Source organism: Lepus europaeus, chromosome 5 (assembly GCF_033115175.1).
Source record: "Lepus europaeus isolate LE1 chromosome 5, mLepTim1.pri, whole genome shotgun sequence".
In the NCBI taxonomy this organism is placed as follows: domain Eukaryota; kingdom Metazoa; phylum Chordata; class Mammalia; order Lagomorpha; family Leporidae; genus Lepus; species Lepus europaeus.
Window position 1 is genome coordinate 121,216,566 of NC_084831.1, and position 23,724 is coordinate 121,240,289.

General features: G+C 45.8%; 3 protein-coding genes and 1 pseudogene across 4 annotated transcripts in view; 3 read left to right on the top strand and 1 right to left on the bottom strand.

Annotated features, from left to right (window-relative positions):
• GON4L (gon-4 like) overlaps nucleotides 1-23,724 on the bottom strand; it is a 69,534-nt gene that overhangs the window by 38,519 nt on the left and 7,291 nt on the right. For both annotated transcript variants that reach the window (XM_062192450.1, XM_062192449.1), the window contains exons 3-7: nucleotides 14,531-14,719; nucleotides 3,385-3,575; nucleotides 1,747-1,821; nucleotides 1,505-1,555; nucleotides 284-334 (exon numbers count right to left, since the gene is read on the bottom strand). In XM_062192450.1, the coding sequence (XP_062048434.1) occupies nucleotides 284-334; nucleotides 1,505-1,555; nucleotides 1,747-1,821; nucleotides 3,385-3,575; nucleotides 14,531-14,719 (557 nt within the window). The remainder of the gene's footprint in view (nucleotides 1-283; nucleotides 335-1,504; nucleotides 1,556-1,746; nucleotides 1,822-3,384; nucleotides 3,576-14,530; nucleotides 14,720-23,724) is intronic.
• LOC133761008 (abl interactor 1-like) lies at nucleotides 7,385-8,619 on the top strand (annotated as a pseudogene).
• LOC133761009 (small ribosomal subunit protein eS10-like) lies at nucleotides 11,709-12,299 on the top strand. The gene has a single exon (XM_062193652.1). The coding sequence runs from the start codon at nucleotides 11,751-11,753 to the stop codon at nucleotides 12,246-12,248; it is 498 nt and encodes a 165-aa protein (XP_062049636.1). The 5' UTR covers nucleotides 11,709-11,750; the 3' UTR covers nucleotides 12,249-12,299.
• On the top strand, nucleotides 19,950-20,363 carry LOC133761010 (large ribosomal subunit protein eL32-like). Its single transcript, XM_062193653.1, has one exon. It carries the CDS (start codon nucleotides 19,956-19,958, stop codon nucleotides 20,361-20,363), a length of 408 nt encoding a protein of 135 aa, XP_062049637.1. The 5' UTR covers nucleotides 19,950-19,955.

Below are 23,724 nucleotides of genomic sequence, written 5' to 3' on the forward strand. Positions count from 1 at the left end.
GAGGGATGGGAAACACAAAACACACATATTTGGAAAATAAGGGGGAAAAGCAGGGCAGAAAAACAACTCCTGAGATGTGTAATGTGTAAAGCAAATTATATGAGGCAGGGTTAAAATAAGTCTGTGTGATGTGAATCTAAGAAAAATGGAATGGAAAAATCCAAAGCTGGAATTAAAGAAAGATAGGCCAAAAAAAATGTTAACAAAAGAAAGGAAGTACTTGGGTTTCAAAGTTGATGAAGTCTTTCTGGAAAAGAATAACAACTGCCATTTTCAAGTTTACCTTAATTTCATTGGCCTTTTTAATTGGTGAAATATTCCATGTTGGAATTACCTATCAAGAAAGAATATAAATAATTATCTCATTAGCTACATTGCTTGTCATTTTTATCTCTTCTTTACCATCTCAAAAGTTACCTAATTAACAAGCAGCTGCAGCTGCAGAGATCTACAGATACTTGCCATCCCTGAGGGCATGTTCTCAAATCCTGTCAAAGCTTGATGGAAGAAAAAGAATCTATTTCTTGGCACTCCTCTCCACCACCACCCCTCAACTCCCACTGCCACCCCTGCTCATCTGGGTTAAGTCACTGCCTGTGATATCAGCACCCCATGATTCCATATGAGCACTGGTTTCAGTTCTAGCTGCTCCACTTCTTATCTAGCTCCTTGCAGCAGAAGATCGCCTGAATTACTGGGCCCCTGCCACCCACGTAAGGCATTTGGCTGGAGTTCCAGGCTCCTGGCTTCAGCCTGGCCCAGCCCAGCCCTGGCCCTTAGACCATTTGGGGAGTGAACCAGGAATGAAGATCTCATTCTCTCTCTCTAACCCTGCCTTTCAGGGTTAGATGTATTATTATTACAGATGGATTAACTTACTTGAAAAGCAGAATTACAAAGACAAAGGCAGAGAGAGAGAGAGAGACAGAGACAGAAAGAGAGAGAGAGAGATCTTCCATCTGCTGGTTCACTCCACAAATGGCCACAACAGTCAGGGCTGGGCAAGGCAGAAGCTAGGAGCCAGAAACTCCATGTAGGTCTGCAGGGGCCCAAGCAATCAGGCCATCTTCCTCTGGAACCAGAACAGCTAGGAGCCAAAACAGCACCCATGAGGGTTGCAGGCTTATTAACTCACTGCACCACAACACCAGCCCCATGTGTGCGTTTTTAATAATCAAAATTTAGAGACATCCCAAACCAAAGTGATTTTGATGCAAGTGGTCCCTAGAACACATTTTGAAAAACACTACTCTAAACCCTTTGCGACATAAGTTATAACAATAAAAATACTGGCCTCATTCGTTAGTTTCAAAAGCAATATTCCACATCAACAACAAAAATAAACTATGATAACCATTTCATATACTCCTTCTCTACCTGCTTTTCACAAATAATTCTTTAATGAGCCAAATTCAACCACAATTTTGCCTATATTTTTTCCAGATGAATAACCTGGAATTAGAATCTATTTACTATGCTAAATTAAAAAAACCAGAGCACTCACCACTCCTTTCTCCACCACTTCCTTCAGCTTAGAGCGTGTCATCTTAGGCTCCTATGTTAGGGGAAATAGGAAGAAAACAGTCAGTAAAAAAAAAAATTCCGGTGTGACAGTTGGGTTTTGAGATGCTAATGTTGCCACCAGACATCAAATTCTTTATAACTTCCCAAGTGACTTCCTATACTTCGCCAGTTTACAGATAACTCTGTTCCATGAGATCTAAAGAGTAACAATCAACTACTCACAAACATTGGCATGTCTTCTGTCTCACTGATGGCTGCTTTCATCATAGCTACCACGTGCTCATTTGTGATTACTTCCTGGAGAAAGATGAAATTTCACTTTAAGCAACAAGGGCTTGTTATCTAGACAATACGTATCTCTAAGGAACTCTGCTACACATATGCACGTGATAAATGACAGCTAGCTGGGTGAGGTAAGGCAACTGAAAGTAAAGAAGAAAGAAGCCAAGTTTTGGCAGAAATGTACAGCTTGACAGATGCAGCAGCAAATGGACTCGTCTCATCAGCAGCGCTAGAAACAGTAATGGCTCACATAAAAAGAGTCTCTATGCATAAAAGAGTAACAAACAGCAAGGACTCTACAAACACTACATATCAAGAACAACATTTTCTTACAGGCAAAGTACTATAGGAGAACTACTAACTGGACAGCTCATCAGATCTCATAGAAGAGCAAATCCACCATGAACATCACCATCTTCAAATATGCTAAACAATAAACACCCAGATCAGAAGAAGGAATTTAGCTCTTTTTAAACACCGTGTCCAGATTTCACTGTGCTAAGTAAAAGAGAAAGCTATATTGAAATGTAAAATGTTTTGTTGCCATGGTATAATTAGGCCATTAATCAGGTTTAGGTGAGCCTGAATTCTTGCAGCCCTGCAATATAATGGTCATCTCTTTAACTGTCAGCTTTATTCACCCACCTTCCCAGAATGTACACCTGCGTCTCATCCAGAACCTGAACAAGACACAATCATGACCACATGGAATTTAAATTCTACATGAGAGTATCCCAAAAGGCTTCAATCATGCTAAGAACCCACCTTGTTTGTTTATCCGATTAAAGTGGTACCACCCCCACCTCATAAAACAGGCTGAGAAGGGGAAGGGAGGGAGAAGGTTCTTTTAGCCATGGACCACACTTGGAGATACTTTTCCTTCTCTCTCCCTATCTCTTTCTTTCATGGGCAAGCCTCTGGCGCACTCATGACAGGTATTTCTCAGTGCGGGGTGGCCCACACTCACATGTGAATGTACATTCATTCTCTCACTTAGAAATAAATCCTGTTCTCACTTGTACATGTTATTATGCTTCTGTTTAGAATTCTTGTCTCTGTGGGAGGCAAGATCCTAGATTAAAGAATTAAGATTCACATGTAATGTCAGGTAAATCCACAAAATTAGTAATGCAGAGACCAGAAATGAAATTTTTGCTGAGGGGGCTGGCCTGTGGCATAGCAGGTAAAGTTTCTGCCTTTAACACCAGCATTCCATACTGGCACCAGTTCATGTAATGTCTGCTCTACTCCTGATCAAGCTCCCCGCTAATGGCCTGGGGAAGGTAGCGGAAAATAGCCCAAGTGTTTGGGCCCTTGCACACATGTGGGAGAGCCAGATGATGTTCCTGGCTCCTATCTTCGGCCTGGCCAGCCAGGACTGGCTACTGCAGCCATCTGGCGAGTAAACCAGCAGATGGAAGATCTCTGTCTTTTCCTTCCTCTGTAACTCTTTCAAAATAAATAAATAAATAAATCTTAAACAAACAAACAAACAAAAACAGAATTTGTTGAGTATTTTTCTGTGCTTTGCATGAAAAGATTCCATTCCAATTACACAACTGGCCCAGTTCTGCTCACATGAAGGATGTTCCGAACATTGACTGCCGTTAGGTTATGCTGCTTGGCACCATCCTCCAAGGTGCGGTCAAGCATGTCATCTAGTTTCAGGTCATAAGCCAAGGTCCCTTCTTCTTGACCCTTTCCATCTCGTTTCCTTTTGGTACCTTTCTTCTTTTTTCTCCTTTTCTCACTTTCTCCACTCTCTTGTTCTGCAAATAAACCAAGAACATCAACAGAATCTTCAAAATGGCTGCTCCAGGAACACAGCCCCAAAAGCCAATAGTAAAAGAAAATCAAGCTGGTAGCTGTCTGGTTCTGGAAATCAAAAACTATGATAAGGCAGTGGTGGTAACCAGTGAAGGGGGTATTCATTCTACAGTAGTCACAACAGCTAACATTCACTGAATATTTGATGTCAAGCACTCTTCTACATACTATATATTAATTCACTTCTTCCGATGAGTAAGTCATGACTATTATTTTCACACAATCCACATAAGAAAATGAAGGCAGAGAAGTTAAGAAACTTTTCCAAGATCTAGTAAGTGACATTAATGCTTTAAAGACAAGCACTCTAGGCCTAGAAGCTGCAGCATTAATCAATACTGTATATACTTCCCGGGTAATACAGCAGAAATCCTAGCTTTGCAAGCTGGCATTGTGGTATGGCAGGTAAAGCCATGCTTGTGACACTGGCAGACCAGACTGAGTGCAGATTTGAATTCCAATTGTTCTGTGTCTGATCTGGTTCCCTGCTAATGCACCTTCTGGAAAAGTAGCACAAGATGGCCAAAGTGCCTAGGCCCCTGCTACCCATATGGAAGACCAGGACAGAGGCCTAGGCTCCTTCCTGGCTTCAGCTTGGCCCAGACCTGGCTGTCACAGCCATCCAGAAAATGGAAGATTCCCCTTGCTCTCGTTCTCTCCCTGTCACTCTGCCTTTTTTTTTTTTCCTTTTAAACATTTATTTATTTATTTGAAAGTCAGAGTTAACAGACAGAAGGAGAGGCAGAGAGAGAGAGAGAGAGAGAGAGAGAGAGAGAGAGAACACGCACGCAAGAGAGGTCTTCCATTTGCTGGTTCACTCCCCAGTTGGCCACAATGCTTAGAGCATTCTGTCCCAGTTGCCCCTCTTCCAGGCCAGCTCTCTGCTGTGGCCAGGGAGTGTAGTGGAGGATGGCCCAAGTGTTTGGGCCCTGCACCCCATGGGAGACCAGGAGAAGCACCTGGCTCCTGCCTTCGGATCAGCGCGGTGCGCCGGCCGCAGCACACCGGCTGCGGCGGCCATTGGAGGGTGAACCAATGGCAAAAAGGAAGACCTTTCTGTCTCTCTGTCACTCTCTCTCTCACTGTCCACTCTGCCTGTCAAAAAACAAACAAACAAACAAAAAAAAACCAACACCATCAAAAACATGCATAGTACATCTGGTTCTGGCCATGACAAAGTATTTTTTTTATTAGGTTAACTTTCCTGTCAAACACAATGATAAAGCTACATAAAAGTAGAACAAAATAAATACAGCAAAAATCTGAAGGACTGGATAATAACCACTCTGGACAGGATAGATGGAGTTGTGATCCTTGAGAAGGGAAGCACATAAGGAGAACCTAAAGTGAAGGCAGCAGTCTTGCTTGGCAAAAAAGACATAAATTAGGAGCAACCAAAATAGCTAAGATTGAGAGATAAAACCCTGCAGAGGAGGAAACTAAGGAAAAATGAGTCAAATAGTCTCTGTAGAAATCCCTTTTAAATTCTGGTTGACTCTTAAGCTATGCATAAACAGAATGAAACTCAAAGAAACCCAGAAGGAAATAGCAACTATGAAGCTAAAGAGCAAATGCACCATGGGCATTTGGCACAGCAGTTAAGTAGCCACTTGGGACACTCCCATCCCACATTGGAGTGCTTGGTTCCAGTCCCAGCTCTTCTGCTTCTGAAGCGACTTCCTCCTAATGTACACCCTGGGAAGTAGCACACGATGGTTCAAGTGCTTGAGTCCCTCACACCCACATGGGAAACTGGATAGAGTTCTGGGCTGAGGCTGAGGCATAATCCAGCCCTAGCTGCTGCAAGCACTGGACAGTGAAAACACAGATGGAAGACCTGTCAGTTTGAATCCCTTTCAGGTAAAGTAAAAATAAACAAATAATCTATAAAAAATAAAGAGCAGAGGCTGTCGTTGAAGTATACCAGATTAAGACTCTGTTTGCAATGTCAGCATCCTGTATCAGAGCGCCAGTTAGAGTCCAGGCTACTCTACTTCCAATACAGCTGCCTGTTACCATGCCTGGGAGAGCAGCAAAAGATGGCCTAAACACTTGAGTTCCAGGCTCCTGGCTCTGCCTTAAACCAGTCCCAGCAGTTACAGCCATTTGAGGAGGGAACCAATAGATGGAAGATCTATCTCTTGATCTCCTCCCTCATCAATGTATCAAAAAAAAAAAAAAAAACTTTTCACAAAATCCAACCCAATTCATAAACCACTTTAATCATCTAGAAAATAGTTGATTCTCAATATGATAAATGACAGCTATAAACAATCTACAGCAAGGGGCAGGAGTTGCAGCACAGAAGGTTAAGCCTCCACCTGAAATGCCACAACCCATATCACAATACCTGCTTCAATTACCTGCTACTCTTGAGCTTCAGATCCAGCTTCCTACTAATGCACCTGAGAGGTGATGGCCCAAGTACTTGCGTTCCTGCCAAGTAGGGAACCCAGATACAATTCCAGACTCCTGACTTTGGCCTGGCCCAGCCTTGGCTGTTGTGAGCATTTGGGGAGTGAATCAGCGGACAGGAGCCCTCTCTCTCTGTTACTCTGCCTTTCAAATAAACAAACAAATTAAAAAAAAAAAAAAAAAAAAAAAAAAAAACCTGCAGCTCAATGGTGAAAGATTAAATGCATTTCCCCTAAGATCATTAAAAAAAAAAAAAAAAAAAACACATTAAAGGTCCTTACGAATGCAATGACAGAGAAATGGATAAATGAACACGGGATGGACAACAGGAAGGAAGGTAAGCAGGAAAGATGGATAAATGGATTAGAAAAGAAAGAAAAAACTCTATATTCAGATAACATAATTATCTATGTAAGAATCTCCAAAGTAAGTACAAGAAAGCACACAGAGCTAGTATGTGAAATTAGCAAGACCATAAGATAGAAAGTAAAATATCAAGATTCACTATATACTAGCAACGAACAATTGGAAATTAAAAAAAGAATACTAATACTAGCATTGAAAAGAATCTAGGTGTTCATAAATTTAAGAAAATGTAGGAAAACATTATATGCTAAAAACTGCAAAACAGGGGCAAGTGTTGTGGCACCTTGGGATAAGCTGCCATTTAGGACATCCAACATCCCCTATCTGAGGGCCTGGATTGAGTTACAGCTCTTCCACTTCTAATCCAGTTTCCTGCTAATGCACCTGGGAAGGTAGTGGATCATGGCAAAATATTTGGGTCCCTGCCACCCATGTGGAACATCAAGATGGATTTCCTGGCTCCTGGCTTTAGCCTGGCCCAGCATTAGTTACTAATGGCACTTAGAGGAGCCAGTACTGTGGCACAGTAGGTTAAGCCTCATAGTTCAAGTTTCAGCTGTTCCACTTCCAATTCAGCTCCCCTGCTAATGGCCTGGGGAAGCAGAAGCAGAAGCAGATTAACCAAACGCTTGGGCCCCCACAACGAGACCTGAAAGAAACTCCTTGGCTCCTGGCTTCTGATCGGCCCAGCTCTGGTCATTGTGGCCATTTGGGGAGTGAACCAGCAATGGAAAACTTCTCTCTATGTCTCTCCCTCTCTCCGTCTGTAACTCTACCTCTCAAATAAATAAATAAATCTTAAAAAAAAAAAAAAAGAGTGAGGAAGAAGAGGTGGTGGTGCCGTCCCACAATACCAGGCGGGAGGGCAGGTAGGCGGTGTGTATCCGGGCTGTGAGGTGCTGCGAGCCTCGGCGGACCTTGCTGCCCCTGTCTCTTTCACACGCAAGAAAGTGATGTGGAGGGGTGGAAAATGGCAGAGCTGCAAATGTTACTAGAGGAGGAGATCCTGTCTGGCAAGAGGGCGCTGATAGAGAGTTACCAGAACCTGACCCGGGTGGCAGACTACTGTGAAAACAACTACATACAGGCTACAGACAGGAGAAAAGCTTTAGAAGAGACCAAAGCCTACACAACCCAATCTCTAGCTAGTGTTGCTTATCAGATAAATGCACTGGCCAACAATGTACTCCAATTGCTGGACATTCAAGCCTCCCAGCTTCGGAGAATGGAGTCTTCCATTAATCATATCTCACAGACTGTGGATATTCATAGAGAAAGTGGCTCGAAGAGAGATTGGCATTTTGACAACCAATAAGAATACATCAAGAACTCACAAAATAATAGCACCTGCAAATATGGAGCGCCCTGTAAGGTATATTTGGAAACCTATTGACTACAGTTTTGGATGATGTGGGCCATGGTGTCAAGCATGGAAATAACCAGCCTGCAAGAACTGGCACATTGTCGAGAACAAATCCTCCTACTCAGAAACCACCAAGTCCTCCCATGTCAGGCCGAGGAACGTTGGGACGGAATACTCCGTATAAAACCCTGGAACCTGTTAAACCCCCAACAGTTCCTAATGACTACATGACAAGTCCTGCTAGGCTTGGAAGTCAACACAGTCCAGGCCGGACAGCTTCTTTAAATCAGAGACCAAGAACACACAGTGGAAGTAGTGGAGGAAGTGGAAGTCGAGAAAACAGTGGAAGTAGTAGTATTGGCATTCCTATTGCTGTGCCTACACCATCGCCACCGACAGCTGGACCAGTTGCTGATAGTCCAACTCCCCCGCCACCACCTCCGCCGGATGACGTTCCCATGTTTGATGACTCTCCGCCTCCACCACCACCACCTCCAGTGGACTGTGAAGACGAGGAGGCTGCAGTAGTCCAGTATAACGATCCATATGCAGATGGGGATCCTGCTTGGGCCCCCAAGAATTATACTGAGAAAGTTGTTGCAATATATGATTATACAAAAGACAAGGATGATGAGCTGTCCTTCATGGAGGGTGCAATCATTTATGTTATAAAGAAGAATGATGATGGCTGGTATGAAGGAGTCTGCAATCGAGTGACTGGTCTCTTCCCTGGGAACTATGTTGAATCAATCATGCACTATACTGATTAGATTTTTGCTTTTAAAGTAGGATCTTATTACTCAGTCATACTGTGGGACTATTAACGATTAACAGAATTGTCTTAATATGTTTTAAAATGTGCCCATATTTTCAAGACATGCTGTTTTATTGGTATAATTGAATATCTACCTATAAGCATAAATCATTGAGGCAGTTTGTGTATTGCTAAACAGCAATTTATACAAGAGGCTGTCCCTGATTATGCTTATGTACTTACTTATACAATGTTAACTCTATGACCAGCCTAAATATTCTGGGGAAGCAGGGTATAATATTTAATGAATTATATGATTCAGATTGTATCATTAGATGTTTCAGTAAGCATGGTTACCAATGCTATGTCAAACTAATATTAAAATCAGAAAACTTAAAAGAAAAAAAAAGTTTTAAAAAATGGCATTTAGGGCCAGCGCCATGGCTCAACAGGCTAATCCTCCACCTTGCGGCGCCGGCACACCGGGTTCTAGTCCCGGTCGGGACACCGGATTCTGTCCCGGTTGCCCCTCTTCCAGGCCAGCTCTCTGCTATGGCCCGGGAGTGCAGTGGAGGATGGCCCAAGTGCTTGGGCCCTGCACCCGCATGGGAGACCAGGAGAAGCACCTGGCTCCTGCCTTCGGAACAGCGCGGTGCGCCGGCCGCAGCACACCAGCCGCGGCGGCCATTGGAGGGTGAACCAATGGCAAAGGAAGACCTTTCTCTCTGTCTCTCTCTCTCTCTCACTGTCCACTCTGCCTGTCAAAAAAAAAAAAAAAAAAAGGCATTTAGAGAGTGAACCAGCAGATGGAAGATAGGTGTCTCTCTCTCCTCTCACCTTGTCTCTCCGCCTTTCAAATAAATAAATTAAAAAACAAAACAAAACTAAAAACTACTGTTGAGAGAAAAACCTAAATAAATGAAGAGAGCTATTTCCATATCATTATTGAACTCGGCATTCAAACAATTCTCTCAAATTCATCCATGGATTTATCACTAATCAATAGTAAAGCAGGCCGGCGCCGTGGCTCAACAGGTTAATCCTTCGCCTAGCGGCACCGGCACACCAGGTTCTAGTCCCGGTCGGGGCGCCAGATTCTGTCCTGATTGCCCCTCTTCCAGGCCAGCTCTCTGCTGTGGCCAGGGAGTGCAGTGGAGGATGGCCCAAGTGCTTGGGTCCTGCACCCCATGGGAGACCAGGATAAGCACCTGGCTCCTGCCTTCGGAACAGCGCGGTGCGCCGGCCGCAGCACACCAGCCGCGGCGGCCATTGGAGGGTGAACAAACGGCAAAAGGAAGACCTTTCTCTCTGTCTCTCTCACTATCCACTCTGCCTGTCAAAAAGTAAAAAAATAATAATAATAATAATAGTAAAGCAAGCATTTTTATAGAAAATGACAAACCAATTTAAAACTTATAAGGATATACAAAGAACCTAAAACAGCCCTACAATCTGGTTAAAAATAAATTAGGTGCCAGCGTTGTGGCACAGCAAGTAAAGCCACCTACTTCAACAGCAGCATCCCATATGGATGCCAGGTTCAAGTCCCAGCTGCTCCACTTCCAATCCAGCTCTCTGCTTATGTGCCTGGGAAAGCAGCAGAGATGGCCCAAGTGATTGGGTTCCTGAACCCATGTGGCAGACCTGGAAGAAGCTCCTAGCTCCTGGCTTCTCTCCAGGCCAGCCCCAATTGTTACAGCCATCTTGGGAGTGAACCGTTGGATGGAAGGTATCTCTACCTCTTCCTCTCTCTCTCTCTCTCTAACTCTGCATTTCAAATAAATAAAAATAACTCTTCTAAAATAAATAAATAAAGAACAACTTGAAAGAGACTACTTGACTTCTACATTTACTCTGTCATAGTAATTAACACTATGTAATATCATTCAAAGGTTACACACATGGATCAAGGGCACGGAATAGTCTAGAAAAATATCCACATTGGGTCAGCATTGTGGCACAGTGGATTAAACCACCACTGGAATGCTGGCATCTTATAAGAGAACCGGCTGGAGTCCTAGCTGCTTCACTTCTAATCCAGCTCCCTGTTTGTATGTCTGGGAAAGCAGAGAAAGATGGCCCAAATGTTTAGGCCCCTGCCACCCATGAGGAAGACCTAGATGTAGTTTTAGGTTCCTGGCTTCGGCCTGCCCTATCCTGGCTGTTGCAGGCACTTGGAGAGTGAACCAGCAGAGCAAAGATTTTGTGTTCTCTCTCTCTCTTACTCTCTCTCTCTCTTTCTGTGCCTCTCAAAGAAATTCAAGTAATCTTTTGACAAGTAATAATTTGACAAAGGTGTAAAAGCAATTTAAACGATCCTGCAGGGGAAGCAGGACACACAGCAGACTCATAGAATGGCAAATGCCCAAAACAGCACTCCTGCCTCAGAATCAACCTTTGGGACATTCGGATCTGGCTAAAAGGTCCATGAGAGTCTCACAGGCATGGAAAGCCATGACACGGTGGCAAAAAACAATCTAAATGAAAGACCCTGGTGAACAAGACCCCAGCAGAAGGAACAGGCCATCAAGGAGAGAGGTACCTTTCTCTGAAGGGAGGAAAGAACCTCCACTGTGACATGGCCTTGACTAAACAAGTTCAGAGTCGGTGAACTCAAGGGACTTCCATAGCCTAGACAGCTCATAGCAAGAGTCTCGGGTGATTGCTGACGTCATAAATAAGAGTGCCAATTGTTAAATCAACACGGGAGTCACTGGGTACATGCTCCCCACGTAGGATCTCTGTCCTTAATGTGTTTTACTATGAAACTTAAAAACACTACTAGTCGAACAATACCCTATACCTTGTGCAGTTGTGTGAATGCAGCCTGTTGAAATCCTTGCTTAGTATATACTAAGTTGATCTTCAGTATATGAAGGTAATTGAAAATGAACTCGATAAAAGGCAGGATGGGAGAGGGAGAGGGGAGGGCCACGGGAGGGAGGGAGGTTGGGGGGGAAGCCACAACAATACAAAAGTTGCACTTTGTAAATTCACATTTATGAAATAAAAAATAAAAAAATTTAAAAAAAAGCAATTTAATGGAAAAAGGACTATTCTCAATAACTAATGCTGAAATAACTGAACATCTCCATGCAAAAGGAGAACCTCTACCAATCCATAACTTTTTAAAAAAATTAACTCAAAATAAACCATATATTAAAATGTAGTATGCTCCCTTCCTTTCCGGCCTCGGCTCCGAACCCTACAGCCGCCGCGATGTTGATGCCCAAGAAGAATCGCATTGCCATTTACGAACTCCTCTTCAAGGAGGGGGTGATGGTAGCCAAAAAGGACGTGCACATGCCGAAGCACCCAGAGCTGGCGGACAAGAACGTGCCCAACCTCCACGTCATGAAGGCCATGCAGTCGCTCAAGTCTCGAGGCTACGTGAAGGAGCAGTTCGCGTGGAGACACTTCTACTGGTACCTCACCAACGAGGGCATCCAGTATCTCCAGGACTACCTCCACCTGCCCCCCGAGATCGTGCCTGCCACCCTGCGCCACAGCCAACCCGAGACCGGCAGGCCTAGGCCTAAAGGTCTGGAGGGAGAACGGCCTGCGAGACTCACAAGAGGGGAAGCTGACAGAGACACTTACAGACGAAGCACTGTGCCCTCTGGTGCTGACAAGAAAGCCGAGGCTGGGGCTGGGTCAGCAACTGAATTCCAGTTTAGAGGCGGATTTGGTCGTGGACGTGGTCAGCCACCCCAGTGAAGTTGGAGGGGATTATTTTGTGTTAAACAAACTTGTAGCCAGAAAAAAAAAAAAAAAGTAGTATGCTAAAATATGACATATAAGGAAACTGTGATCTTAGGCTAGATGATATGACACCATAAAGGAAAAACTTGAATTAGTTCCCCATGCTAAAAATGAAACAATTTTAGTATACTAAGTAATAGCAGTATTAGGCCGGTGCCACGGCTCAATAGGCTAATCCTCCGCCTGCAGCGCCGGCACACTGGGTTCCAGTCCCAGTCGGGGCGCCGGATTCTGTCCCGGTCGCTCCTCTTCCTGTCCAGCTCTCTGCTGTGGCCTGGGAGTTCAGTGGAGAATGGCCCAAGTCCTTGGACTCTGCACCCTCATGGGAGACCAGAAGAAGCACCGGCTCCTGGCTTTGGATCAGCGCGGTGCACCAGCCACGGCGGCCATTGGGGGGGTGAACCAATGGAATAAAGAAGACCTTTCTCTCTGTATCTCTCTCTCTCACTGTCCACTCTGCCTGTCAAAAAAAAAAAAAAAAGTAATAACAATATTGAACTATAATGCAAAAAATAAACTAACCATGAATCCATACTTTATATACACTACTAAATAAAATGAGGGCAGCAGCTCTTCTTTATAGAAGAACTTCTCTTAATGCAAAAGGAATGAGAAGGGAAAAAAAAACCAAACCCACCATTAGAACTACAAAGTAAGGGATGGGCACTGTGGTGCAGGAGGTTAAGCTGCTGTTGCAATGCCTGCATCCCAAATCAGAGCAACAATTCAAGTCCCACTTATTTCAGTTTTGATCCAGCTCCTGGCTGATGTACCTAGAAAGCAGTGGATAAGGGCTCAAATACTTGGGACTTGGCCACCCATGTGGGAGATGTAGTGGGAGTTCCTGGCTCTTGGCTTCAGCCTGGCTCATTCCTGGATGTTGCAGCCATTTAGGAAGTGAACCAGAGGATGGAAGACATCTCTCTCTCTCTCTCTCTCTCTGTAACTCTTCTTATCAAATAAATCTTCAAAAAAATTTTTTTGAAAAAATTTCAAAGAGGCCTAACCCTATAAAAATTTCCACCCAACAAAAAAGAAGTGCATAGGGGCTGGCACTGTGGCGCAGTGGGATAACGCCCTGGCCTGAAGTGCCGGCATCCCATAGGGGTGCTGGTACTAGTCCCGGCTGCTCCTCTTCCAATCTAGCTCTTTGCTATGGCCTGGGAAAGCAGCAGAAGATGGCCCAAGTCCTTGGGACTCTGTACCCACGTGGGAGACCTGGAAGAAGCTCCTGGCTCCTGGCTTTGGGTCAGCGCAGCTCCAGCTGTTGCAGCCAATTGGGGAGTGAACCAGCGGATGGAAGGCTTCTCTCTCTCTCTCTCTCTCTCTGCCTAACCCTGACTTTCAAATGAATAAATAAATCTTAAAAAAAAAAGTGCACACGCTCACCAAAAGATACACAGTAGAATGTTCACTGCAGCACAATTCAGAGTCACCTGTAACTGTAAACAATCAAAATACTCATCAAGAAGTAAATGGATAAAGAAAGAAAACAGAGGGCTGGTGCTGTGGCATAGTGGGTAAAGCCACCACTTGCAGTGCTCACATCCCACGTGGGCGCCAGTTCGAATCCCGGCTACTCAACTTCCCATCCAGCTCTCTGCTATGACCTGGGAAAGCAGTAGAAGATGGCCCAAGTCCTTGGGCCCCTGCACCCACATGAGATCAGAAGAAGCTCCTGGTTCCTGGCTTCAGATCGGCCCCACTCCAGCTATTGTGGCCACCTGGGGAGTAAATCAGCAGATGGAAAACCTCTCTCTCTCTCTCTCTCTCTCTCTCTCTCTCTGCCTCTCTGTAACTCTACCTTTCAATAGATAAATCTTAAACAAAGAAAGAAGGAAAAAGAACACAGAATATTCGAACAGAATATTATACAGCAATGAAAACAAACCATCTACAGGTACATACAGCAATATGAATGAACGTCATAAACATAATGTTAAGTGAGAAAGAAGCAGTCTCAAAAAGTACACATATTTTTCCATAAACGTAAAAGATAAAACAGGTGAACAATATTTGCTGCTGGAAGTCAAACAGTGCTTATCCACATATGGATAAAAACTGAAAGAGGATAGAGGGACTTCCAGGTAGTAGTTGTATCCTATTTCTCCATCTGGCTGTCAGTTAAATGTATTCAATTTCTGATAATTTAGTAAACTCAGGAAGTATTTGGAAACAAGCAACATTCTGCATTTACACTTCTACGAAGTCCTTTTTAATGAAAAAGGAAAGCCTACCCATTGGAATAAAGAGTCCGCCGTCCTCTGTTTCCTCCTCAGCTTGGTGAGCCACAGTCCTGAGAGTCTTTTCTTGAGAGGCACAGACATCTGGCTGGGACGATTTCCTAGGCTGCGCTCCAGGTTTTGTGGATTGGATGCCTGATGGCAGGAAAGGCATCGCCCCTCCAGAATGCATTTGAGGTTTTCCTAAAAGAATCACAAATATTGCTCCACATTTGGCCCATTCTCAATTATATTCTGTTGTAAATATCAGCATCTTGTTAAGTCTTGATAGTTAAGACTACTTCACAAATGAAGTCCACACTGTATGTACAGGTATTGCCCTCTCTAAAAGACAGCATCCCAGGGAAAATACTGACCTCTAAGCACAGACTCAAACTGCCCATCTTTAAAGCCAGGGAGTAGGGGCCAGCATTGTGTGCACTGGATTAAACTGACACCTGTAACACTGGCATCCTTTATGGGCACTAGTTTGAGTATGGACTCAGCCTGGCCCAGCCACAGCCCTTTGCAATCATTTGGGGAGTTAACTAACAGATGGAAACTTTCTCTCTGTAATTCTTTCAAATAAATAAAATTAATATTTAAAAATAACTGAAATTTAAAATAAATTTTAAAATAAGTCAGGGTCACACTAGGAAATTGTTAAGGGTCCTTCTAGTTCTAATATGCCTTGAGCTTTGCATTTTTTCCCACAAAAAAAAATTGGATGCAGGTACTGTCACACAGAAGGTTAAGCCTCTGTCTGTAGTGTGGGCATCCCATAGGTGTGTCAGTTCAAGACGCAGCTGCACCACTTCCAATTCAGCTCCCTGCTAATGTGCCTGGGAAAGCAGAGGAAGATGATGGCCCAAGTTGCCTGGGCCCCTACACTCACATGGGAGATCTACAAGAAGCTCCTGGCTTCAGTCTGGCCCAGCCCCAGCAGCTGGGGCCATTTGCGGAGTGAATCAGCAGATAAAGACCTTTCTCTCTCTTTCCCTCTCTCTGTATCTCCTTCAAATAAATAAATAAATCTTTTTTAAAAAAATTGAATCAATAGTGGCAGGAGTCAGGGCTTTCTGATGACATAAGAATATTTTATAAACATGGCCATTAATAAATTTAGCCAAGTATAAATGATACATTACAAAATGTCTTGACTCAGGACCAGCATTGTGGCGCAGTGGGTTAAAGTCCCAGCCTGCAGGGCCAGCATCCCAGATAGGTGCCAGTTTGAAACCCAGCTGCTCCATTTCCAATCCAGCTCCCTGATAACGTGCCTGAAAAGGCAGTATAGGATGGCCTAAGACCTTGGGCCCCTGCAACCACGTGGGAGACCTGGAAGAAGCTTTTGGCTTTGGATTGGCACAGCTCTGGCCATTGCAGCCTTCTGGTGAGTGAACCAGCAGATAGAAGACCTTTCTCTCTCTCTCTCTCTATGTAACTCTGTCTTTAACATAAATAAAATAAATCTTTAAAATAAAAAAACAGTCCTGACTCAACTTTAACAGCAGAAAAGTGAATATCACCATAAAATTTTAAATATATATTCCTAAAGTTCATTAGGCAATTCTCTTCAACTTTTGTGTTGTTCTTTTTGGGAAGGGAGGGATAACAATAAAAAACCAAAGAAGGGGCCAGCTTTATGGCACAGCAGGTAAAGACACTGCCAGTGAAGCTGACATCCTATATGAGCACTGGTTCATATCCTGGCTACTCCACTTCCGCTCTCTGTTAATGGCCTGGGAAAGCAGGGGAAGACGAACTAAGTTCTTGGGCCCCTGTGGAAACATGCAAGACCTGGATGAAGCTCTTGGCTCCTGGCGTTGCAGCCATTTGGGGGGTGAACCAGTGGATGGAAAATCTCTCTTTCTTTCCCTCTCTCCTTAACTCTTTCAAATAAATAAATCTCTGAAAACAAAAAGGCTAAGAGACCTGGCACTGCAACACGGCAGTGAAGACACAACTTGGGATGCCTACATTCCATATCAGAGTGTCTGGGTTCCCGTCCCAGCTCTGCTTGCAATTCCAACTTCTTGATAATGTAGAGCCAAGGAGCAATGATGGCAATGACAGCTCAAGTACTCTGGGTCTCTACCATCCCTGGGAGACATTAAGAGTTTCAGATTCTGGTTTCATCCTGGCCCACTCCCTGTTGTTATAGACATTGAATCAGCAAATGAAAGGTATCTCTATCTCTCTCTCTCTGCCTTTCAAGTAAAAATAACTAATTTTTTTTTAGATTTATTTTACTTATTTGAAAGACAGAGTTACAGAGAGAAGTAGAGACAGGAGAGAGGTCTTCTATCAACTGGTTCACTCCCCAGATGGCCGCAACGGCCAGAACTGCGCTGTTCCAAAGCCAGGAGCTTCTTCCGGGTCTCTCACATGGGTACAGGGGCCCAAGGACTTGGGCCATCTTCTATGCTCTCCCACGCCACAGCAGAGAGCTAGATCAGAAGTGGAGCAGCCGAGACTAGAACTGGCACCCATTTGGGATGCTGGCACTTCAGGCCAAGGCTTTAACCCACTGTGCCACAGCACCAGCCCCTAAAATAAATAATTTTTTAAAAGCCTAAAGGTTTTGGCCAGCGCCGTGGCTCACTAGGCTAATCCTCCGCCTGCAGCGCCGGCACTCTGGGTTCTAGTCCCAGTTGGGGTGCCGGTTCTGTCCCGGTTGCTCCTCTTCCAGTCCAGCTCTCTGCTGTGGCCTGGGAAGGCAGTGGAGGATGGCCCAAGTCCTTGGCTCCTGGCTTCTGATCGGCGCGGCCCGCCAGCCGTAGCAGCCATTTGGGGGATGAACCAATGGAAGGAAGACCTGTCTGTCTCTCTCACTAACTCTGCCTGTCAAAAAAAAATAAAAAGCTTAAAGGTTTTAGCTTTAAAGTATTATAGAGCAAGGAGGTGAATTTCAAATACATTCAGAAAGTTCTCTCGGCCAAATTCCTTTTAAAAATTTTATTTATTTATTTATTTGAAAGTTACAGAGAGGGAAAGACACAGAGAGAGAGAGACAGAAAATTCTTTTATTTTTCAAAGATTTATTTATTTGAAAGTCAGAGTTACACAGAGAGAGGAGAAGCAGACAGAGAGAGAGAAAGAGGGTTCTTCCGACTGACGGTTCACTCCCCAATTGGTCGCAACAGCTGGAGCTGCACTGATCCAAAGCCAGAGCCAGGAGCTTCTTTTGGGTCTCCCATGTGGGTACAGGGGCCCAAGGACTTGGGCCATCCTCTACTGCTTTCCCAGTCCATAACAGAGAGCTGGATTGGAAGTGGAGCAGCCAGGTCTCAAACCAGCGCCCATGTGGGATGATGGTGCTTCACGCCAGGGCGTTAACCAGCTGTGCCACAGCGCCAGCCCCAGAAAATTTTCCATCTGCTGATTTACTCCCTAAATGGCCACAATAGCCAGGGCTGGGCCAGACCAAAGCCAAGAGCCAGCAGCTTCTTCTGGGTCTCCCACATGGGTGCAGGGCTCCATTTACTTGGGCCACCTTCTGCTGCTTTCCTACGTGAATTAGCAGGAAGCTAGATCAGAAGTGGAGCTGCCGGGTCTTGAATAGGTGCCGATAGATATGGGATGCATTGCAGGCAGCGGCTTTACCCATTACACCACAGCGTCAATCCTACCAGCCAAACTTTTTTTTAATTTTTTTTTATTTTTGACAGGCAGAGTGGACAGTGAGAGAGAGAGACAGAGAGAAAGGTCTTCCTTTGCCGTTGGTTCACCCTCCAATGGCCGCCGCTGCCGGCGCGCTGCAGCCAGCACACCACACTGATCCGAAGGCAGGAGCCAGGTGCTTCTCCTGGTCTCCCATGGGGTGCAGGGCCCAAGCACTTGGCCATCCTCCACTGCACTCCCGGGCCATAGCAGAGAGCTGGCCTGGAAGAGGGGCAACTGGGACAGAATCTGGAGCCCTGACCGGGACTAGAACCCGGTGTGCTGGCGCCGCTAGGCGGAGGATTAGCCTGTTGAGCCACGGCGCCGGCCCCAAACTTCTTTTAAAAAAAAAATACTTTATTTATTTTGAAAGTCAAAGAAAGCTTCCACCTGATGGTTCACTCCTCAGAGGGTCACAATAGCCAGCTCTGGGCCAGGCCAAGGCCAGGAGCCAGGAACTTATTCCAGGTCTCCCACATGGGTGGCAGGGGCCCAAACACTTGGACCATCTTCCCCTACTTTCCCAGGCAACTATCAGGGAGCTGGATCAGAAGTGAGGCAGCAGGAAGCGAACCAGTGCCTATATTGGGTGCTGGTATCGCCGGCAGTAACTTTACCCACTATGGCACAACCAGGTCCCCACTCTCAGCAAAATGTCTAATATACGTAATTTCAATGAATATCGCAGCATAGCTTTTTAACTAATAATACTTAATAACTAAGAATAATGCTGGCTCAATAGGCTAATCCTCCGCCTTGCGGCGCCGGCACTGGGTTCTAGTTCCAGTCAGGGCACCAGATTCTGTCCCAGTTGCCCCTCTTCCAGGCCAGCTCTCTGCTATGGCCCGGGAGTGCAGTGGAGGATGGCCCAAGTGCTTGGGCCCTGCACCCCATGGGAGACCAGGAGAAGCACCTGGCTTCTGCCTTCGGATCAGCGCGGTGCGCTGGCCGCAGCACACCGGCAGCGGCGGCCATTGGAGGGTGAACCAACGGCAAAGGAAGACCTTTCTCTCTCTCTCACTGTCCACTCTGCCTGCCCAAAAAAAAAAAAAAAAGTGAGGGCAGGTGCTGTGGCCTAGCGGGTAAAAGCCACTGCCTGCAATGCCAGTGTCCTATGTGGGTGCTGGTTAGAATTCTGGCTGTTCTACTTCTCATCCAGCTCTCTGCTATGGCCTGGGAAAGCAGAGGAAGATGATCCACGTCCTCGGGCCCCTGTACACTCATGTGGGAGACCTGGAAGAAGCTCCTGGCTCCTGGCTTCAGATTGGTGCAGGAAGACCTCTCTCTCTGGCTGTACCTCTCTCTGTAACACTGTCTTTCAAACAAATAAAATAATGCTTTTTAAAAAAGCACAATTCAGGGTAGGCGCCGCAGCTCACTAGGCTAATCCTCCGCCTTGCGGCACCATCACACCGGGTTCTAGTCCCAGTTGGGGCACCAATCCTGTCCCGGTTGCCCCTCTTCCAGGCCAGCTCTCTGCTGTGGCCCGGGAGTGCAGTGGAGGATGGTCCAGGTCCTTGGGCCCTGCACCCCATGGGAGACCAGGAGAAGCACCTGGCTCCTGCCATCGGATCAGCACGGTGCACCGACCACAGCGCGCCTACCGCGGCGGCCATTGGAGGGTGAACCAACGGCAAAAAGGAAGACCTTTCTCTCTGTCTCTCTCTCACTGTCCACTCTGCCTGTCAAAAAAAAAAAAAAAAAAAAAAAAAAAAGCACAATTCTGCTTCTCTTCCTCGGCCCTGCCTCCGGAGGTGGCTGCCTTCTCCTCGGCACCATGGCCGCCCTCAGACCCCTGGTGAAGCCCAAGATCGTCAAAAAGAGGACCAAGAAGTTCATCCGCCACCAGCTGGACCGCTATGTCAAGATTAAGCGTAACTGGCGGAAACCCAGAGGTACTGACAACAGAGTACGGAGAAGATTCAAGGGCCAGATCTTGATGCCCAACATTGGCTACGGGAGCAACAAGAAGACCAAGCACATGCTGCTCAGGAGCTTCCGGAAGTTCCTGGTCCACAACGTCAAGGAGCTGGAGATGCTGCTGATGTGCAACAAATCCTACTGTGCAGAGATTGCTCACAATGTCTCCTCCAAGAACTGCAAAGCCACTGTGGAGAGAGCGGCCCAGCTGGCCATCAGGGTCACCAACCCCAACGCCAGGCTGCTCAGTGAAGAAAATGAGTAGGCAGCTCAGGTGCGCATTTTATTTGTGTTTAAATAAAACCTTGAAAACCGCAAAAAAAAAAAAAAAAAAAAAAAAAAGCACAATTCTCTAAGATCCATAATCTTTAAAAAAAAAAAAAAAAGATTCAGAAAAAGTGAGCAGGATAAGAGAGAAAAGGAGGGGCTGGTGCTGTGGCTCACTTGGTTAATCCTCTGCCTGCAGTACCAGCATCCCATATGGATGCCAGGTTCTAGGCCTGGTTGCCCCTCTTCCAGGCCAGCTCTCTGCTGTGGCCCGGGAGTGCAGTGGAGGATGGCCCAAGTGCTTGGGCCCTGCACCCGCCTGGGAGACCGGGAAGAAGCACCTGGCTCCTGGCTTCGGATCGGCATAGCTCCAGCCGTAGCAGCCATCTGGGGGGTGAACCAACGGAAGGAAGACCTGTCTCTCTGTTGCTCTCTCTCACTGTCTTAACTCTATCTGTCAAATAAATAATTTTAAAAAAAAAGAGAGAAAAGGAAAAAATTTTTTTCACAGCATATTTGTTTTACTGCCATTCTAAGAACTCTAAATTGACAACACAAAATTAATCACCAGAGAACTGCACTAATCCACTAATGGTTTGCTGAAATCTGTCTAATCAGTTTTAGAAAGTAATTAGCATACAAAGAAAAAGCCTAAGTAAAAGAAGGGCAGTAGTGGGATTTGTGGCACAGTGCATTAAGCCACTGCTCAGGATGCCTGCATTACATAGGAGAGTAGATGAGTCCTGACTGCTCCATTTCTGATTCAGCTCCCTGCTAATGCATCTGGGAGGCAGCAGATGATGAGTTCCCATTATTCATGAGGAAGACCTACACAGAGGTCAGGGCTCCGGGCTGTGGACTGGCCTACCCCAGCTGATGGCAGCATTTAGGGATTGAACAAGTAAATGGAAGACAACAACAAAGACTTAACCACTAACACCAGCACCCTAGAAACATCATTCAACAATGTATCAATTGTAACAAAATATCAATACTTAAAAAATATCCAGATGCCTTTTTTTTTTTTTTTGACAGGCAGAGTTAGACAGTGAGAGAGAGACAGAGACAGGTCTTCCTTCTGTTCGTTCACCCCCTAAATGGCCGCTACAGCCCGCGCACTGCACCCATCCAAAGCCAGGAGCTTCCTCCTGGTCTCCCATGTGGGTGCAGGGCCCAAGCACTTGGGCCATCCTCCACTCTCCGAAGCCAGGAGCCAGGTGCTTCCTCATGGTCTCCCATGGGGTGCAGGGCCCAAGAACTTGGGACATCCTCCACTGCCTTCCCGGGCCACAGCAGAAAGCTGGACTGGAAAAGGAGCAACTGGTCACAACCGACGCCCCAACCGGGACTAGAACCCGGGGTACCAGCGCCTCAGGAAGAGGATTAGCCTAGTGAGCCACAGCACCAGCCTCCAGATGCCTTTTAAAAATTATTTGTGGGGCTAGGCCAGCACCGCGGCTTACTAAGCTAATCCTCCGCCTAACGGCGCCGGATTCTGTCCTGGTTGCCCCTCTTCCAGGCCAGCTCTCTGCTGTGGCCCGGGAGTGCAGTGGAGGATGGCCCAAGTGCTTGGGCCCTGCACCCACATGGGAGATCAGGAGAAGCACCTGGCTCCTGCCTTCGGATCAGCACGGTGCGCTGGCCGCAGCGCGCCAGCCGCGGCAGCCATTAGAGGGTGAACCAATGGCAAAGGAAGACCTTTCTTATATGGGCACCAGTTTGTGCATTCTTGTTCCAATCCAGCTCTCTGCTAAGGCCTGGGAAAGCAGCAGCAGATGGCCCAAGTGCTTGGGCCCTTGTACCCTCTTGGGAGACCCAAAAGAAGCTCCTGGCTCCTGGCCTCAGATTGGCATAGCTCTAACCGTTGCAGCCATTTGGGGAGCAAACCAGAGGATGAAAAGTCTTTGTCTCTCCCTCTCTCTCTCTCTGTAACTCTACCTCTCAAATAAATAAAATCTTTTAAAAATTATTTATTTATTTTGAGATACAGAGAAAACCCTTTATTCCCCAGAGCACTCCTCAAATGACCCAACATTAGGGGTGAAGGCCAGGCCAAAGCAAGAAGCCAAAAACTAGATCCAGATCTCCCAAGTGGGTGGAAAGGACCCAACCACTTCGGCATTACCTGCTGCCTCCCAGGTTATGAATTAGCAGGAAATTGAAATGGGGAATAAAGACAGAAATTAAACCCAGGCTCTCTGATGTGGGATGTGACACCACAACCAGTGGCTTATCAGGGTAGCTAAAGGCCCACGACTGGATGTCTTTCTGTCAAAATCCTGATGTCTTTCCTGTATTTTTTTCAATATTCCTACAATGAATATGATGCTGTTATTTCCATAACAAAGCAGTAAAAAGAATGTGCACTACTTTGACAGTAATTATTTTGACCAAAATGTTATCAGCGGGACTGGTGATGTGGCACAGCAGATTAGGCCATGGCCTGTAGCGCCAGCATCCCATATGGGTGTCAGTTCAAGTCCAAGGGCTCCACTTTAGACCCGGCTCCATGCTAACATGCTTTGGAGAGCGCTGAAAGATGGCTCAAGTCTTTGGGTCCCTACACCCACAGGGAGACCCAGAAGCAGCTCCTGCCTCCTGGCTTTGTCCTGGCCCAACCCGTCGTTGCAGACATTTGGAGAATGAACCAGCAGATAGAAGATCTATCTCTGTGTTCTTTCTGTAATTCTTTCAAATAAATAAATCTTTATTTTTAAAATTTTTTTTTAAATAAATAAATCTTTAAAAAAAATTTATAAGAGCCAGTGCTGTGGTGCAGTGGGTTAAAGCCCAGTATACATTGCCAGCATCCCACATGGGCACTGGTTCAAGCCCCGGCTGCTCCACTTCCAATCCAGCTCCCTGCTAAACAATCTGGGAAAGCAGCAGAGGATGGCCCAAGTCCTTGGGCCCCTGCACCCACATGGGAGACCTGGAAGAACCTCCTGGCTCCTTATCAGCACAGCTCCTACTGTTACAGCAATCTGGGGAGGGAACCAGTGGATGGAAGACTTCTCTGTCTCTATCCCTCTCTGTAACTATGTCTTTCAAATAAATAAAATAAATCTTTTTAAAAATATATCATTGACTTTTTCTTTAGATTGCTCAATATTTCCCAAAAAAGACACATATGAATTTTCAACCTTTCTTCCTGTTTTGTGTGTAATACATTTCTATTTAGCAAGAAAAAAGTTACTTGAGAAATAACTTTTTGTGAGCCTGCACTGTGGTACAGCAATGTTAAGTGGCTGCCTGTGACACTTGTATCCATATGACTGCACATGAGCCCCTGCTGCTCTGCTTCCAACTCAGCTCTCTGGTTACTAGCTTGGGAAGGCAAAAGATGACTACCAAAATCG

What these genes read in the sequence shown, in the direction of transcription:
- LOC133761009 (XM_062193652.1), top strand. Translation starts at nt 11,751, where the DNA reads ATGTTGATGCCCAAGAAGAATCGCATTGCCATTTACGAACTCCTCTTC.
- LOC133761010 (XM_062193653.1), top strand. Translation starts at nt 19,956, where the DNA reads ATGGCCGCCCTCAGACCCCTGGTGAAGCCCAAGATCGTCAAAAAGAGG.